The sequence below is a fragment of the Athene noctua genome, chromosome 5 (genome assembly GCF_965140245.1).
Source record: "Athene noctua chromosome 5, bAthNoc1.hap1.1, whole genome shotgun sequence".
NCBI classification, from domain to species: domain Eukaryota; kingdom Metazoa; phylum Chordata; class Aves; order Strigiformes; family Strigidae; genus Athene; species Athene noctua.
In genome coordinates, this window is record NC_134041.1 from 46,202,262 (window position 1) to 46,222,506 (window position 20,245).

Genomic DNA, 20,245 nt, shown 5'->3' on the forward strand with positions numbered 1-20,245 from the left:
TATATAGTTTAAATATAAGCAAAACTCACAGTCATGGCCAGCAGGTCCTGATTGCACCCAAGAGTTAACAGGGACTCTGACTAGCAAGTAGCCTTGAATGTCCTAACTGATGCAATAGGAAAATTTGACTGGATTGGTCAAAGTCAGCATATTAACAACTTGACTGCCCTCCAGCTCATTTGTTACATCCAGCATTAAAGGTTAACACCAGAAGTAATGCAGTTCGCAGGAGTAGGGAAGAATGTACGAGGGCCAGGCTGTGGCTTGAGTGCACAGGAGCAGATGCAGTGTCAGTACAGCTGGGCATCAAGGACAGCAGGCAGTTCACCTGGCACTTCAGCTGTTCCAGTTGTGAGTTTGACAGAATACAGGACACTTGGGGGATGAATGAATATGCTGATGGAGACAGGAAGGACAAGACTTGGGAAATGTGAAGTGTTTCCAGGTTAGCCTAATCTATTGCTTGCATAGTCTCTGTCCCCATTATTTCTTCTGCAATACTGCATGTATTTAAATAAATACTCTGTTCTGTTTCAAATGTCCGAAGGCATGAAGGTACAACAGCAGCCTCGCATGGGAAACAATCAATATTTCAAGTAGTTATCATGAAGAAAACACAGGGGAGATTTGTTAACATTGAAGTCACTGTGTCAGAAATGAAGAACAGGTTTAGAAGGAGACTTGGGACTCCCACTTCTGGGCTCACTGCATGGTCAGTTACCACAAGTTGTTCTGATCTGATCAGACTCCTAATCCCCATTGTCCCAGGGGTGGGTAGTTAATTCACAGCACTGTCCTGCATTTGGTAGAGGGGCTGTTTCACTCTCAGTACATACAGCTTCCATATGGGAGGGAACAAAAGGGAAGAAACAGCAGAGTCCTCTTACCTAGAGAGCCGCCCAGCCAGTGACTACATGCAACAGCTGGGAAGTAAGAGATTCCAGCTAACTCCTGAGTTGGGTGCTTTAGGGATTCAGAGCACCTCAACTGTGAAGATAACTTCTTGCCTAGTTCTGGCAACAAAAACCATCAGCGTGCTAGCCTAATTAATTACTAGTTTAAGAATCTGAAGGGCTAGAATCCACTTTAAGATGTTACTAAGGAGAAGACTTCAAAACCCCAAAATGGGACAATTTATTTTTACTGACTCACTGATGACTCTGGTAGGTACAATTTGGACAGGTGACAGGTGAGGAAGGTGGCCAGGGCAGATGATCCTAACACATCAGAAGCAACTTCTTTTTATCCTCCCGAAAGTTACTTAGTGAATCCTTTTCTGTACCATGACAGCACCTTTCTAGCCCCTTACAGTTAAGCCACAACCTATCTGTATTCAGTATCACCCTCCATCTCCTCAGAAGTAACCACTGCTGAGCAGCCCACAAAACAAGCCCAGCAGTTGTAGCATAATGTGAATGTCCTCTTGACTTGATTTTATGTTAGAGCTAAAAAAACATGAAGAGGTTTTCTGTGAAACTGACAGATAATGTAAAATTCAATGCAGTACAGTGTACACTAAAGCATGATGCACACTATGGTCTTTGGGCTGGATCAGAGACATAGTCCAGGGGTAAATAAGGTTGACATGTGAAGAATAGACACAGTATGCTATTAAAAATTGTTAAGTAGCCTATTAATTAGGTTCTATTAGACTTAAAAGCATTAGATACTTAAGATAATTTTGCATTCCTGTTCTCATTAGCACCACAACAAGACCTCAAAATGATTGCATTCACACATATGCTCCCAAGTTAAAAATACAAATCCTAGCTGCAGAAAACAGCACAGTAAGTATACATATGGGTGTGTATTTCCTTTCTTGTGATATTCCAGTCCATACAAACCACAAACACAGCTATTAAATGCTGCCAAGAGCAAAGAAAAACATGATCCACAGCTGCATATAGGGGTTCACACCCCATACTATTTTTCTTTTAGAAATGTAAAATATACCTGTAAGTTTCCGTGACAACGCTACTAGAGCCACCATCCAAAATCCCTATCTGCCTTGAATTCTGATGCAAAATAGAAGGTCATAGCTTGCATTCTGCAGAAGTTATTCAACAACAACAACAACTACAATTTTGCAGCCAGCTGCTTTAAAATAGTAAATACGAGAATAAAGAAGTAATTTGGTAACATTCACCTTCACTAAAAGCAGCAGTCATGCAAGGAGTTGGGTCTTTGGAATGGTATCAGGCCTGATTTGATAATCCCTATCATTTTATACTTAGATAACTTCCTGCATATCTGACAGTACCTGTTCCTCTTTTTCTTTGGTCTTGCTCCTGGAGACTCTGGAAGAGGTAACATCCTGAGCTGGAATGACAGAGATTTGATGCAGTGGCATGTTCATCACACTGCCTTGTTTGGTCCTATCATTTACAGGAAGGAGGCTTGAAGGCAGTGTTTATTCAGTGCCATTGTCAGGCCTTGCACCTAAAAAATAAAAATATTAGATAATGTTAAAGTAGCTTGAAATGCAATTATTTCTAAATTAAAGCTAAGACATCAATTGGACCAAGATGCACCTCTTATCTTCTCTCTGGATTCTGAACAGAAGAGAGTTTGGTGCACTGACTGGATGAGAAAAGACACAGGAGTTTTAAAGAGCTAGAACTAGACAGGTCAGAGCACAATTTATGCAAATTAATGCATAAATAAATTATCAACCAGTTCTGAAAGTAGTCCAAGAGCAAAGCCAGAGGGCAAGGATCATGCTCGAGTCTGCACGGATAGGGAGGAGGAGGAAGAGCAGTTCTCCAAGCTGAGCAGTGGGAGCATGCTACCTGGGGGTACAAAGAGCAAAGTTCATGCAGGTAGTTTCCCAAACTGCCCCTCAGGCATCATACTGAATCAGGCTGAATGGTTAAAAACAGTCCATGGCCTGAATTTGGCTCCTGTCCTTCATATAAACATGTACCAGCTGGCAATAGGAAGACACATCATGTGTGCTCTTCCTTTCTTAAGACTATTAGAGAATAATATAATCAAAATCCCTTGCTAGAAATTGGGAATCTGTTAGACAACACACACTTTATCCTTCTTTTACTAATAAAACAGGGAAGCATTACACATAGGAAAGACAGTGATAGACCTAAATTAGCGAAAATTGGCAACAGTAATCTGAAAGGCAGGCATAATTAGCCAAACATTTTATTAGATTAGTGAAGTTATGTTAAATAAAAAGCTTTTTGAAACCTATAGGATCGTGCAGTGTTTATTTGAAATGTAACCTGCTGCAAATGAGACACAATCAATTGTGTTTAAAGAAAGGATTAGAGGGGAATTAACACAGCAGGGATTGCATTAAATAGGGCACCTGGATGATGCACTGTTCTTCTGTTTCCATATGAACTTTTTGTTTTTGAATCTGTGAAAGCAGAAAACAGAGGATAGATGGCCCTATATATTATGTTGCTTAACAGTTTGTAAGTAGTATAGCCTAGGACCTAGTACATATCCTTAACTTACATTGCACACATTTCTTATTGAATATTTATCAATTGGAAGTTTTAAAGAGAGGCCAAGGTTCCTAGGTTTTTGATTCTGTAAGAAATACCACTCTGGTTCTATTCCCATTAGACTCCACAAAAGTACTGCAGTTGTGTAAAATGAAAACAGGATCAAAACTTTCAACTGCTTTTGATTAAACAGAAGAAAAAAAATAATTACATATCCCAAGGCACTTTATACGGGGAATGGTAGTTCAGTATCATCTCTGCACTGAAAGGGAGAGTTATCAAAGTTCATAGAGCAAGTCATGAGCAAAAACAAAAATGCAGGCAATGCCTGCTGCTTCCCAATCACACACTCCATTTGTTGGATGATGCTATCTGCCCGTTAGAGTGCTCAGCCAAATTCAGCAGCCTTACTGACACGTGGTCAGTATCTGTATTACTTCTGTAAGTGCCAAGACAGTGCATCATAAAGCATGCATGAAAGCTTTGAAGGCAATGCCTCCATAAATTCTAAGCATTACTGATTTTAAAAATAAAACACATCTATATGCATAAGCAAGCAACAACAAGGAAAATCCCTTATTGGAGGACAGAGGAAAACATGGGACTTAGCAGCACTATAAAGCATAAAGAGAAAACACAGAACCTCCCCGGGTCCTCTACACACCTGTTTAGCTGCATCCTCTAAAGGTGCCAAGCCAGAGAGATAAATGTGGGCTGAGACAGAAATATCAAACTTCAATAAACAAAGCAGGAAGGGAAGGTATTTTCCCAAGAAAACATAAGGAAATGGAATCCAGAGAACATTAAGCTCCAATGAAAATATGCCAGATAATATGTTCTGTGCTACTGCCAGTGATAGTTGAGCCAAGAAGGAGGATAAAGGACTCTGGTCTGTGTCCCCCTCAGAAAGGGTTCTGGGCTTGCAAACAAGTACATATTATTACCATAAAGAGAACAAGGAAAATTATTAGAAAACACAGTTAAGCCCCTCTGATGATGACCAACAAGTAAAACCAGTTTTTCTGCAGGTACTTTGAGGACAGAGTGTTAGAATTCTTTGAAAGAGCTCAAGCAGCAGATATAATCCAATTAGATATTCAAAGACGATGTGAAACAGCCCTCCTCTGGTAAAAAAAGCCTGGCAGACACTCTAATAAAGCCTGTCTTTGTTCCAGGGTGGCTTAGAATAAGCTCTAAACTTAACCCAGATGCCACACTGTACCACCCCCAATCTGGAAGGTCCCCATCAAGGCACACACTCAAAACCTGTCTGTATCAACCTGAAACATGTTAACTCCACAGCGCTAATTAAAGGATAAAGTTACATGAATCAACAGACCATCTGCAGTACCAAGCACAAACAGACAAGGATGCCAGAAAAGCAATGCCACTCAACACAAAGCAAGTTATGACAAGCTCCACAGGACATTTTTCACAGCTAAATTAACATCACATGCACCTCAAATCCAGGGGTTAGAAGTTGCACACCAATTAACAGGGCTCCAAGCTTCAAGCACATCAAACTGAGGGCCTCCCAAAAAAGGGAAGGGCCTCCAGGGAAGAAATGCTAAGATAAGGGGACTGCTCATAGATACTCCCTTCTTTTCAGGATTCCAGTCAGATGTTCAGGCCATCCCCCACACAAAGTGAGGGTTCCTCATTACTACAGCAACTCCACCCAACAGCTGAGTAAACTCACCCAGGAAGTGGCATATAAGGGCTCAACTTCCTCCTCCCATGTGTGGTATTTGGTTCATAAGCCACACATGCAAGGGAAGTCCCATGACCACTGGTGTAGATGCCATTCTGTTCACAGAGGAAGGATTTTCCAGCTCCTTTTTGCCTGGAATGCTGAAGTAATTGTGGGATGAAAGGATAGGGATAGGGAGGGCACATGCACCAGCCAGGTCCCATAGACAGGTCCTATCTGCCTGTGAAGGAGGAGGGATCCTATTCTTCTCCTGCCCTCATGACAGTTCACATATCATTCACTGGAGTAAAATACTTAAACAAAACCTCTCTTAGGAGTTTGGGCTTTCAGCAAACTATAATAAAAGTTAAGCCTGTTTTCATAGCTGGACCCTTTAGAGATTTATTTTCTAATGCTGCCAACAGTCAACAAGCCACAAATACAGACTAGGGAGGTTTCCTGCAAACCTGGCTGGGACACATGGAAATGCCAGGACAGAGGACAGCATGAAGCCCTACTGATCCCCTTATCTATAGCCACACTGGTTCCTGAAAAATGGATTCCAGCCATACTTCCACTGCAGACAGCCTTCAGAAACCAATACCATTTCAAAAGACAAAAGAGGTCAAAATCCTGGCCTCAGAGCCCACAGGAGATCTTAGCTTAATGCAGCTAAGATTTTGCCCACCCACAAAAAAGGTAGTCCAGTTTTGCTTTCTGCAAGGCAGGCAAAACAGTTACTAAAAATTCCAGCAGACACCTAGAACTACATCGGCTGGGTCCTCATTACATTGCTAGAACAATGAAGCTGCAGGAAGACCTGTCATATTCAGAGGAAATGAGACAAAGACTCTGTAAAGGTAGTTAAGAAGAAAAAAGGAAAGAAAAGCATGTACATGATTTGGGCCTGGTGGCTGTGGCATTCCCCTGAGCAGTCAATCTCCTGACAGCAACAGAAGCAGAAAATTTGGTTCCCCCGGGGTTATCAGTATTAAGTACATGAGAAGGGACAACTGACAACAACAGGTAACCTCACTATAGCACAAGCAGGTGGGAGACCACTTGAAACTCCACTTCCATCATCCACCTTGTCAGGACCTCAGTTTCCCAAGTGACAAAACAAGAACATAAATCTGCCATGAGATGAACCTAACAGTCTGTAAATTGCTGGATTGTTACAGTGAGAAATGCCATTGGAAGAATCCAGGTGGAGGAAGCTATTCTGTTGTCTCTCACCTGCCATCCACTGCAGCTTCTCTGCCCACTACACATTCCAAAATAAAGGCTAACTTGCTATTCGCCAAAGATTCCCAGCTTGACTGGGTCAAGTAAGCACAAATCATGGTCTCCTGTCTGTGGTTCAGTATATACCAGAAACTAAATTGTGCAGCATGAACTGCAGGTTTTATTAGGTCATTTACACTTCAGAAAGTCTACTGTATTCCCTTGCTCTGTGGCATATGCTGGAGAACTTCAGCAAAAGCTCTGGAGATGTAGTGGCATTGGCTGCAGATGTACACAGGCCTTACCAAAAGAAAAGCATCCTGAGGATGTATGTAGGTGTGTACACATGCTTTGCATTACTCATAGGAGGGGAAAAAAATAGCAGTCAAATACGTCAGTTGTTTTCCTATTTGAAGTACAATAGGTATTCTGGATTATAAAAGAATCTGTCTTCATGTGCTTGAAAGATAAACCCTGGAACCTGTGGTAGAAGCAAGAGGATAGTTTCTAACAGAAAGGAATTGGAAAGAATTTCACCTGTGAGTCATTCAAATCTGCCCCAAGGCTTCTTACACTTTTCTTCAACTCCCCTAGCCCCCATTAATGACAGCAAGCTGTACCACATAGGTCAGTGGTCTGTTGCAGGGTGGGCAGGTTAAAAATAAGGCAACAGATTGCTGCTACCCATATAATCCAGACACTGCAGCGCTGTGCATTGCTGTGACAATCCTGCCGTAGAATGGATGCAGCCTTTAGACTTCAGGGGACCTACAAGCTGCAAGCTGGAAAGTGCCATCCAGAGGCTTTGTGAATCACTGCTGTGAACCCTGGCCTTCTGAAACTTCCCCTCTATGCAGCACGAAAACTGATCAACCCAAACAGGAATGGAAACCCTCTGAAGAAACCTCTGACTGCTGCTAGATGGTGTTAATGTCTTCATGAGCTGGCTTTCCTTCTCCTAGTGAGACTTGAAATAATCTATTAATGCAGATTTGGGATCTGGTTTTCTGCTAGAGGTATTGATGTGAAATCTTAAAACCCCATTAAAAAAAAAAAGTGTTTGGTTTTTTGTTGTTGTTGTTCTGAAGGTAACAGAAGCCCTCATCCAGTGACCTTAGCAAATTCCTGTGTGCATCTTAACTTTCCTTACCTACCCTGACATTTCAGCTGGATATAGCTCATGTCTATTTTCTGTACGCTACATTTTCCATATCTGCAAATATTGCCAATCCTATTAGCTTGTGTTGGCTCCAGTTTAAAGCTTTTATTTATTGTATTTTGAGCTTGTCCAGACTCCTCCCCTACTAGTGTAGCTTACATAATCCTTTTCTAGAGATGACAGATGTGCATTTTCAAAAAGAGGATCCTGCATCTGCATCTCATTTTGTTTTACTGTAGCTTAATCAGTACTTTGTTAACAGTATTATTTAGGAGATGTTATCAAGCCTCATACACTTCACATGCATTTGTCAACTTGACAAACAAACCTAATCAAGGGAGCTTAAGGGAGAGAAACTAACACTTCTTTCCCTGCAGTACCTTTCACGTTTCAGGGCTAGTACAACATTAGAAGTGAAAAGAACCCTTGTACTCAGACCAGGAAGATATAATTCTGGATTATTGCTATTTACAGCTATGCCTCTGCCCATATATCTTGCACTGTTTACTAGTTCAGCTGCAACTTCTCCCTTTATTATCTCAGTTCCTCCTTCCCTCCACCTGTTAGTGTCCTAAAAATAATCAGCTTCAAGACTTAAAAACATTTCTCTTCAAATATTTTTTTAAAAAATGTTATGTAGTTGAAATCAAAAGAAAGGCTTAGAAATGGGACAAGAGATCCTTCTGCATGTTACCCACATTCCCTTTGCGAGTTTCTCAATGTACAGGAATACATAGCTGTAGACTACATGCAACACAGAGAAACAGAAGTATCTGCCAGATCTGGCTGACTCCTCTCAAAATACGAATATGATTGTTTTTACAAACATAATACAACTCGACAAGCAAGCTGTTAAACTACAGCATCCATAATAATGGTCCCAGAGCTCTTAGCAACCCTCCCTTATTTTAATGGAAGCTGAGCAGGATCTGCACCTCTGAAAAACAGATTCCTTAAAATCTGTCCCCTTCAAATCAAAGCAGCTGCAAAATGCAATTATAAACTAGCTTAGTAGCATTCAGAAGAAAACAAATGTCACTTCCCTCTGTTCTGATAACAAAATAATACAGTCATTACAGTCCCCTGAGAAAAAAATAAATTACTTGTGTCTGCTTATGCTACTAACAGCAAGTTACCTGCATCAGCAAGCATCATGATCATTCCTGATGTCCTGTGAAAGAACAAAGCACCAGGTGCTCTCCACACACACGGGCAGTAAGCTCCTGATACAGAGGCAGAACTTTAACTACATCAATGGTCTGCTAGGTAATACACATTTTTAAGTACTCCCATGTATATTTGTTCATGAAACAGTCCATAACAACATCAGCAATAAACCCTGGGACAGTAACTATAACACGAAAAAAGAAACAGAGGTAAAGCAGAAGTTTCATTCCCTACACTGGGAAGCCCTAATGGGGGGGTCTGGGAGAAGTCAGCAGCCAGGGCTGCTGTCTTCTCAGCCAGCAAGTTGCTCTACCTGCTCCACTGAAATTTCCAAATCTATTTGCATAAGGGGGTGCCAATCGTTCTTTTGCCTAGATAATCACCATTTCATCTCACCCCTTCACATTAAACACATCTTCCTGCCCCGAGGTGCTTCTGAACAGAGCAGGTCTAGAACATGAATCACACGGCAAGCTGTGCATCTACAGATTTGTTGCAAGCAGGATGTAATATCACAGCATGTATGGGACTTGCCTTGTTATCAGTCAGCCACGATCCCATCGACTCCCACAATGAGCAGAGACTGACTTCCAGAGAAATTAATGCCCCCCTCCAGAAGAGGCATTCTTCCCTCCAATGTGACACTGAAGCCAAACTGCAGAGCAAAAATTACGCTGTCTTAATCACATGGCTCAAATTAAATTTTTCTTAAAGACACAAATGATGGCTTGGTTCATAATACCCACTGTCAGATAACAGCATGTCACAGTACCATGCCTATTGCTACAGTTTTGGAGAAAAGCTATTTTTCTTTCTTCAGCATTGCACAGCAGTAACCTACATGGATTCCATCACTGTGCACACTGGTGATGCAATGGTTGATGCATCTTTTCCTTACTAACCCACAGAAAGGGTTAAAGAGCACAGTGGTGGGGTTGCATACAATTCGATATTCTTAAATTAAAGGAAAATAAAAAAGGTCACATTACTGTGAACACAGGTTTGGGAATGGCCCGCTAAGATTGCTGCAGTTGGTCCCCTGCAACTGTAGATCACCCTGCAGTCAGCACAGAAGTGTCCACAGTACATCTACTGGATACAAAATCACGCCCCTCCCCAATTCTCATGGACAAAAGCCAAAACTCACAAAACTATGACATGCCAGGGAGAGACAGCGAGTGATGTCAAGGACAAGGCAACACCCCAGACCTCCAGACTAATAGCAAATCTATTGGGAAAAACACTCACATGATCATTATGATTTGACAAAGCATTCTATATGATGATTGATGTTTTTTAAAATAAAATATTAGTGAAGGTTATAATCAAATGGAAAGAGGGACAATACTAATACATGTATAGACCATGACAGAAATCTGCATCAGCATACAAATGCAGGCAAATTTCTAGTCTAGGACAAGTCAACATGATATAATGTAACACCTATTGATAATTTATAATCACTTCCCATTCTCTACTATAATCATTTTGGGGTTCATGAAACACTAAATCGTTTCCGATATCCAGCAAAAAATTCCTCTGTATTTTTATCTTAAAAATTAATAAGGTCTATTAAAACAAATGCATACATTTACATTGAAGACAATGAAAGCCTGTGTTTCTCAAACAGTGTAAATATTTACAACAGAAGATAGTGATGAAACAAAACAATCTCATCATTGTTCAGTGAGGACATTGCTCACATTCTGTACTGTACACAGATAACAATGATGCATTTTTAGGAAAATCCTGTGCTACATCACTTACTTTCCATTACATCAGAGGCTTACAGTTGTAAAAGCTATTTATGAACAACAGGCGCCTAAGCAACATTCTTCACTATTGTTTAACTGCTACGAGGCAAAACATTCCTCTTAAGCCAGAGTAAAAAGAATATACTATTGACTAAATGATTCTGTGTTTTGAAGAAGTATGAAATCATTCCTTCTTTGTCTCTGAGTAAGAAAATTCCAAAGTGGTGCACATAAGAATGTATTTCTTTTGAATGATTTATGAGTTAAATGTCAGGTAACTCTTTATTCACAGGTTTCAGTTACAGCATATCTTTGTTCGGAAGTCTTAATAAAATCTAGATTTCTGGATCATTATGACAAACCTTTTAGCTCTTTCTGAGGAAATAGGTATAAACCACATTCTTCACGACTTGTGTGATGCAATTGGAGAGTCCAAACCCAATTTCTAACGTTTAAGCACAGAGTAAAAAGGGCAATGTATCAAGCACGCTGTACCCAATTCTTTCAAATTTACTGACATCGGTAATTACGTTTTCAACTGTAATTTCTCACATTTTAAAGCAACCTGAACTTCTGATGCGAAACTAGCTATCAGAAGTAATTTGCTGTCCCACAAAGTTAAAACTTTTAAATTTTAAATACATTTTAAATACAAGGGAATACTACAAGTCATTTAAGTATAACAGATCACTGTGAGAGCTTTTTATAAGGAAGTACATTCAGGCATAGCACATCCACTTTATGGCTATTTGTTTCCATTTTTTTCCATGCCGATACCTTCTTGATACATTTGCCAGTGTCCAACAACACCCTCTCCAGAGGGCAACATGGGAAGGACCAGCACTGCAGGCTGCACAAGAACTTGTGCTCCAGGCAGAAATAACCAGCTGGGGCAGGAGGGTCTACAGCCCCATAGACATAAAGCCAATTTAATTTTATTCCAAATATAACAAGTACAGAGGTGTGCTCACTGGCTGTGGTTCAGTAAGGCAAATCATTTAAGTTCTTCAGTTAAGTCACTTCTGTGCAATGGAAGGATAACAGTACTTACACTTCCCTCTCTAGGCTGTTTCAGCTGCACAGCTAGCTTCTGTGGGGGTGGCACTGCTCCTTATCATGGCAATGTATGGTACCTGGTACAATCCAGAGCACAGACTGAAATGCTACAGTAATACAAGCAGTAAAAGCAGTACACATCTGAGTTGCTCCTTCAGTTTCACACCAGCATTCTCACCAAAAATTGCCAGATCTTGATTTGATAAGTTGCTAGCCAGATGAACATGGTATTTCTCATCAATTTCAACATGAAAATCATGCTAGGAACAGTTTAAGAACCTCTGTGTCACAGCATTATTGTTAAAAAGTAAAGCTGTATAAAGCTTATAGATGAAGTCCATGCCTGTGAACAGAATTAATTCCCCGCTAGTGCCAGAACAGGTTGGCCTCTTCCAGCTGCAACTTTATCATGGGGTATGTTGTGTAGTTAGAAAGGATGCATGTACTCTTTCTTATCGCAAGTGTCCCTGGTGTAAAGGCCAGGAAACTGATTTCAGACAGCTGACAAGCAGCCTGGCTTCCCTCATCCCAGCTCCCCACTCCAGCACTGACACCAACACACGCTGGCAGCAGAGAAGCATCAGCACAAACAGTTTCCCTTCATTAGGGTGTTATTTCACACAAGCGTGCTGACACGCGTATGTCAGTTCTGCTAGTCTTCCCCCCACAACAGTGCTCTGTGCCACCCGAAGTGACTGGCATTACTGAACCCCACAGACAAGGCATCCCTTACCACAGTCTATAAAGGGCCATTCATCCCCACCAAACCTAAAATAGACACTGGATGTGATCATGAGATGAATACATGACTGTGGATTCCTTTAAATCATTGCCTTCTTACATGGACAAGAAACCAGCGTCCAGCAGTTGCATCCTCACTCGTTGTCCTTGTTCTCAGTTATCAAGTGTTGATCCTTTCTGTCCCATCCAGTATTAGTCCATTCTTTTCTACAAACATTTAGAAGTTTATTTTATGAGAAGTTTATAGAAAAAGCACAAAACTCTACTAATCCTTCCTATGGAAGACCTTTATACAATCCTATTAAATCAAATACATCACAGCTATCACCAGAACTACAGCAGTATTTCTGAAGTCAGTTTGCCATCCACTAGCTGCTCATCACCAGTCAACTGCAGCCAGCTACAGAAGGCTGCTAAGACAGAGTGAAATATCCAGGTACAGAGAGATTGTGCCTATTCATGAGAAACCCCAGAATGGCACACCTGTTTCTTGCTGCTGGAGAGGAGGCTGACTTACACAGTGCTCTGTTGCCCTGCTGCTTAAGTGACTTCTAGTTTTAACTCCAGCAGATGCTTCAAGCAATATTCAAGTGTCTACTAAGGGTCAGGAGAAGCCCAGGCTGTTAAGAGAGCAACACGCTCTCAGACAAAAGATGGTTTAGAAGGAACCTGGTGATAGCTGGGCCAACACAGTGAAATGGATTCTTGGATGATGTTGCATATCCACTGGGCAAGTAAAAGAAGTTGATACGGGAAGCTGTCCAAACAGGGAAAGGCTTAAAACAAAATTCAGGATCATGGCCACATCAATGATACCAACTGTGTCACATTTTTCAACCCAATCACATTTAGAAGTGGCTTTTCTGTCTTCTCCCCTAACAGATGCTCTTTGTTTTAAATTAGTTTAGACAGAAGCCAGATAGATGAGCCAAGTGTGCTAAATAAGGCCCTTGCAATTTAGGTGCACATGAGCACTATTGTAAAATCTGAAACAGTCATGAAGACAAAACCTGGAAGGAATAGCAGTTTCTATCAGGCATCTGTTGAAATCAAAGGCAAGAAGAAAAACTTTTAAAGCTAAAAATCTCATCAGTCCTGAAGGAAAATGTACTGCTGGAAAGAGGGGAGCATCAAACCTGTTGAGGTCACATCAGAATTTTGCATTAACTGCATTTAGAGCTGCAGTGAGAAAAAACCACCTGACCCCACCCTACTCTCTCCTTCATATTTACCAGGACCCATACCTGCTGACCATGTGGTTTCCTTCTCTAAGTAATTACAATTACAATAACATTCAGGGATGTTTGCTCTTCCAAAGAGTAGATAAAAAAATTACTACAGACAAAAAATTACTAGACAGTAATGTCTGCTGAATTAGGCTAATGGAGAGATAAGGACATATTTCTTCATTAACCATTTTTAAATGGCAAATGCAAGATTTATTTTTTCTTTTAACTGAAAGAAGAAAACTACTCCTTATTCCAAATGCAACAGATGTTAGAAAATTAAGACAAAAACTCATCAGTTTTCTGCTCACTTAAAACAGTTGGCATGTTCTACTCCACAGGCAGTCCCATCTTTGGCACAGGCTCCCACACATGGGCTGTATAGCAGCATCAACATGGTCATAAAGCATTTAAAGACAAAGGATATGAATTCTGCTATTTTTGAAGTGACAGGAATCCACAAGTGACCAAAACACTGCTGCTTTCTCCTTGGAGGACCAAATCACTCCCTTCAGTCTCTGATTTCTGGAAGAAGCAGCACTGTGCTTAGGAACACGGTCCTCTCTGTGTCACAAGTGACCTCATGCCTGTCACAGTCCTCCATTAGCTGTGCTCTCTCTGAATGAGGCGTAAAGCCTTGGTTCTGGAGGAAGTTACACTTCTTATTTTACAGGAACACATGCTATTCAGTGAATGATATTACCTGGCAATGGTAAAAGCTCCCATTACCATCCTTTGTCAAAGAAGTAATTTGATAGAATCTCACAACAACATTTCCTGGATAGTTAACCGAAGTTTCACAGCTCAGCAAGACCAGCTGATCTCTCACTGCCCCATTGCTGATGGCAGTAACCATCTAACTTAGAAATGAAACCAAAAAGAGGCTAAAAAGTATTCAGACCCCAATCTTAGGAAATGTTAAATATCTCGGTGGAAGGCTCCCGCTCCTTCTTGTTGTGCTGCTTCTGCAGCAAAGCTAGGCAGCTGTCTTACAATGCTCAACCAGTGCTACCTAACAGCTTCAAGCAGGAAACAACATCATCATTTGTGTGCTCAAGGATAGGTTTTTTTGGGGTGGGTAGTGTTTTTTTAAAGAAAAAAAAAAAGTCCCTAGGAAGGGGCATCTGCCTGAAAAAGAGACACTGCTGACAAAACTGCACCCTACAGCATTTAGCTGGGGTGAAGACACAGCATGAATCCAGCACAAACTCAGTATCATTGCCCTAACAGCACCCAGTTTACACCCAAAATTCCTTTCCAAACATGGTTTCTGCCCAGACTTTCCCAACTGGCAAAACAGAGATATCACTTCAGTCTCTGATCTTGTCCTATCTGCAGGTTATGAATTAGAATACTTCTCTAATTAGAGATCAACTGTGGAATTAGAAGGTGCATTATTTTTAGCAATCGTCTGATTGAGCTAGAGCTGTAGTCAGTTGCAAATTAGTCACTGCTTTTTCGAAGACTACATTTTACATACCAACTTCCAATGCAACATTTAGTATCTCTTCAAAAACCATCATCTCTCAGTCATCTTGCAGGGAAGAGAGGAAAGAGGAAGCAGTTATCATACAGCTGAGAAGAGACTTCTTAAGATCCTTCAGGTTTCTCATTCAAAGCTTAGAAAGAATGGCAAGAGGAGATGAACAGTCTGGAAAGGCACTGCCATCTTCACACACCAGTGGTGAAGATACAAGCTCAAGTAACTCATCTCTCTGACAGCTGTCATGTTAGAGTGGCATCTTTTATAGAAAGGGTTGTAGAAGGCCCAACAACATCATACTGTGCTGTTTTATTGCTCACCAGGTTAAAGCATGTCTTAGCCTGCTAATGATTTTCTTTTTTTTGTCACATTCCAATAAAGGAAGAAGAAAAGGCCCACAGAAGAAAGGCTCAGCTCAGAAACTTGCTGTCTCTTCTTGACTCACAGGGGTTGCTGGAGACTGAGGATAAACAGCATCTCAGAAAAAACAGGTCTGTGCTGCAGTATGTCCATGTTACTGGCCTCAGTGGGTTGCACTGTGTACAGTCAAGCTGCTTTCCACTCACAACCCCTGCTGACAAGAATTACTTTCAGTCTCGAAACCCAACAGTTTCATCATCTTATTAAATTCCCTGTTCCTGGCTCAGATTTCTCTCATACGCATTAGTTAGATTACATCAACCATGAAGACCTGTCCATGAACCACAGAGGATACAGCTCAAAGGAGGCAGTCAGAGGCTGGATCATCAGCTGAGTTTCTCCTCCCTTATTCACAGAAACAGCAATGCAAACTGTGGCAAGGTATAAGGGTCATGTGGAAAGGCAGATAATACCAAAGTACCAAGATGCAACTGGCAAACATACCTTCCTGAGAAGAGCATCCACCCTGGAGCAGAACCATCCCTGCAGCTTCCTCCCACAACCCCTGTACCAGGCATGGCCAGTAAAGACAGGCTAAGTCAAACCTATGCAGGTCTGACAAACTGGAGTGCCTAAATACAGCAGCTATGGAGGACTGACAAGCAGCCAACCATCAGTCTAACCAGCAGGATGCCTGCAGGGCATGACAGCCCTACCAAGTCTGTGCAGATCACCTGTAGCACTGTACAATGAGAACATGTCAACTGAAAAACTTCCCAGTAGGCATTCAGAGATGGATAAGACAGACTGAACACATGTCCCAGCTGACAAGTAGAGCTCAAGTACACAGAGAAAGCAAACAACCATAACAAATGTCTAACAGACACAATGGAAGATCACAGCCAAGAATAAAAGGCATGATGTATCTAATTCCCTTTCTATATAAGGAACTGATCCTGAGTCAGCTTTCTTGCTCTCAGGCAGCTGGACCACACAACGCTCTGTTTGCTTCTTACCAGGGTATCACTAACGAAGGAAAGTGAGTGAGAAATCTTATCTTGATTCAAACATGTTCAACAGCAACTGACAACAGCCTTGTGGTTGGAGAAGTTGATATCAACACCACTAGTGAATAAAAGACTAGGCCTGGTGCAGATGTAAGTCCTTCAGGGTCCCCAAAATACCAGATGTTGACAATGGGAGACTGCGATCCTGGGAGGAAGAAAACCACACAAAAGACTACAAAGCATACATCAAACTAATCCTGCTGCATTTGGCATGTACGTATATAGAGGAGATGCTTCCACACTTCAGTATGTGCATCTCAGATATAGCCTTACTGAGCAGGGGTAAAATGCAAGGAGCACTTAGGCAACCCCGGTACAAGGCACAGGGCTCTGGCAGGGCCATCTCCCACTGCTTTAAACACAAGCTTTGAAGATGCAGTTCTAATCTATCACATTGCCTCGCTAGAAACAAAGCCACACATTCCATTTAAGAAAGTAATCAGATGGATCAGGAAGGGTCAAATAGGAATGATTTTGAACCTTTTGCCATTTGTAAAATATAAGAGTTGTGAACCCCACCTTCTCGGTGATTTGCCTGAAAAACATCTGAGTGCAGTTTGTCTACACTCCCAGGGAGGCACATAGAAAGAATCTCGTCTCTAAAAGGCCTTGGGAACTCCAGGGCTTCGCAGGTGTACCAGAGCAGGACTTTCTCACACACCTGCTAAAGCATGTAGCAACTTGTACAGAACAACACAGAGACATTTCAAGCCTTGCAATTCTGTGATGAAAGCAACGTGGTGAATATTTCTGCAATATTTTAAAGACTTAACTCTAGTGGTATCAGTCAGAAATTATCCTCTCTAACCCTAGGATGAAGGGTGCAAAATAGCTGAACATCACTGTCATGAGAATCAGAGAAACAAAATACACACCTCATGCATAGGAACTGCTAAAAGGCAAAGGCAATATATAGAGTTTTCATGCTCAAAAGCAGTATTTCAAGGCATTTCTTATTTCTGCATAAGAACACTGATGCATTTAGAAGGCTGAAATTTGATCCCATTTTTATTGGCTTCTGCTTTGTTATGCCAAGAGCAAAGTTAAAATCCCCTTCCATCTTTTAATCAAACATGCTACTTTTTTTTTTTGTTAACTCCCAAGATCAAGCCAGCCTGACAAGACTCCTGTAATTTCACAAGGGAATCTCTCCTCCCTCCACCCCCTTATGTTATCAAACATTAATTTTGTGGAGTCTGCTGCACCGTGCCATATTAATTTTGTGAAGAGTCTGCAGCACTGTGCCAGCTCTAATTTAGTAACAATACTTAACCTTTTCCCCTAGGCTCCCAGAAGGCCATCCCACAGATAAAAGGATTAGCTCAGTCTGATATCCTACAGTTTGATATTCTATGGTTACAGGCTTCATAAGGGCCACTCACCCACGTGAACTATCTTGTGTTTAAAACAGTGCTATCTCCATGGGCTTCGGTGCAGGGTGAGGCTGCAGCTCTAAGTTGCGACATTGCAATTAACATTCCCTTTTTCCTGTGTTATCTAAAGTTCCCACAAATATTTCACATTTGGCCAACAGGTTCAGAATTTGCTTGCAGTGTGATTGCATAAACCCACTTCCTCTTGGAAAGCAGGCTAAAAAAAAGATTTAAAAAAAAAAATACAAGAACCTTACAAAAAACATGATACAGATGACAACTGAGTTGCAGAAAACTAAGGTACGCATAGGTGAAGTAGCTTAAACCAGAAAACAGAGGCCAGAAGCAGGAACCAGACTCAGATTTCCTCTCTCACAACAAACCTTTAGCTGCAAGTGAACTTCCTCTTCCTCTTAGAACTCAGAAGACTTTTTTTCTTTCTTTGCAAGACAGCATTTACTTCAGTATGCATGAATGCTGTTTAGTATAAGAAAACCCTCTCATCTAGAGATCATTTGCAATGTGAAAGGGTAGCAGCTCCTCGGCAAGTCTTCAGTCTACCTATTTTTTTATGTATTATATGGATGCACATATATACACACACATATAAACACATTTTATAGAAGCAGTTTCAATGTAAATGATTGGTCACAAATTGTGCTAGAGAAAAACCACTGACAACAACTGCCCTTTCCAGTCCTGACACTTCTAGTTCAGACTTGGCAGTCAAGGTCCAGATGAAAGTGATCCTGAAAGCTATGATCACAATAATTACATTTAAACAAACAACATTCTATATGCACAACTACAAGGGAAACTCACTTCATTTACCAGAAAGGAAATAAAAACCAAAGCCTACTGTTAACTTTAGAAAGAGTGAGACTGCTCCCATGTGTATTTTCCTCTCTGTCATCACCTAGAGTAAACTACTACCTACTGCTCTTCACACTGCTCTTGTATGTCAGACTTCACCAGGCTTATTAAAAACAGAAAAGTCACTGCCAACTTTCACTTTCTATCTACTGTAGCAGAGTTCATCATGTTAAGTGCAAGTCCCTTAAGAGTGGTTTGCTGAAGAAGGCCATGGGAAACAGGCGAGAAGCAGACAAAAACACACTCAGATAGGGGAAGAGGAGACATATGCAAGAATTTCTTGATATAATGTGGCCCGTGCTATGAAAACATGGCAGAGCCCTTTATTGCATCACTCCCTGTATTTCAATCCATCAGTCTTCCCATAAATATATATATACACACACAGAAAAGATGTAAATATGTACACATACAGTAATATGTCACATTTTTCCATTAGCCTTCCTCTTCTGATGCATTCGTAGTTACAAGAGATTATAACAAGGATTGGCCTAGTAGTGAATCACCCTCAAGAGTACACTGCGCTTTTACAACTAGAAATAGAGGGATCAGAGAGATTAATCCTCTGTCCTGGATGACATGAGAAGCCAGTGACAGTGAAAGCAAATATAAATAAGCAGAAAAGGCACTTTGTCTTGCTACAGCCCCCTTTAGTTTTGAAGGAGGCTCTTCCACGAAGAGATGCCTTAAGAGGTCATTATGAATGAACTGAAATGAAACAAAGGCATCCCTTTTATAAGCCCTGCAGCAACTGGGAGAGAAGGAGCTGCCACTAATAATCCCCACGACATCACCTTCCCTCTCCCAGCAAGGTAAAAACCAAGTTCAGCCCTGCTGCCAGGATAAGCACTCACGGTACCAAGATTTGACTGAATACTTCCTCAGTACTTAATCAGTAGTATAAGGCAGGTCGTACACAGAGAGTCTATTGCTTTCTGTTCAGTTCAAATGATTTTCTACAGGCAAAATTCACCCAAAAGCCATGTCTAGAAGTCAGTAACCTTTGGCGCCAGGAGTCTCGGCAATATGTGGACCCACACTGCCCTTCCCACACAAATTCTTGTGTAACAAGAAAGAGGAACTTAAAGCCCAGCTCTGGCAACAAAACCAGAAGCACATCCCCCCCTCCACAAGCTGCACTGCTGGCACAGAGTTATTAGCAGTAAGTAAGTCTGAGTGACAAATTATTCTGGTCATTAGAATCAGCAGATCAGACCCAGGGGAAGCCTATCTGTTTATTAGGAAGTGTTGGGGTTTTTTCTACAGATACTTTTCCTTGCAGGATCAGTACACAGAATAAAGAGGAACTGAAAAGCATTTTAAAAATAAAGTACATTTGAGAGGAAGAGGCACCAAGGAGTTGTATGCTTTTTTAAAAAATAGGGGATAAAGATTACACACAAAGGTTTTTTTTTTCCTTTTCTTTTTCTTTTTTTTCTTATTTTTTGGTTTGTCACCCTATATCCTTCTATTTTTCTCTCCTTCCTCTCTGTCTTATCCAACTGACCCCTTGATTCAAAGACAAATGTTTTTCATCCTGTGTCCAGAACATGACAGAGTCAAGAACATGACAGAGTCAAGAACATGACAGAGTCAAGCTACCTGCTC

At 41.2% G+C, this 20,245-nt stretch overlaps 1 protein-coding gene across 6 annotated transcripts in view; it reads right to left on the reverse strand.

The window, feature by feature from the left end:
- The window catches only part of MARCHF8 (membrane associated ring-CH-type finger 8), a 101,018-nt gene that overhangs the window by 76,377 nt on the left and 4,396 nt on the right, over positions 1 to 20,245 (reverse strand). For 5 of the 6 annotated variants that reach the window (XM_074907357.1, XM_074907349.1, XM_074907350.1 and 2 more), the window contains exon 2: positions 2,261 to 2,439. In XM_074907357.1, coding sequence (XP_074763458.1) covers positions 2,261 to 2,356 — 96 coding nt within the window. In that variant the 5' untranslated portion in view covers positions 2,357 to 2,439. Of the gene's footprint in view, positions 1 to 2,260; positions 2,440 to 3,322; positions 3,344 to 20,245 lie in introns of those variants that run through there. The other variant, XM_074907353.1, reaches the window with a different exon arrangement.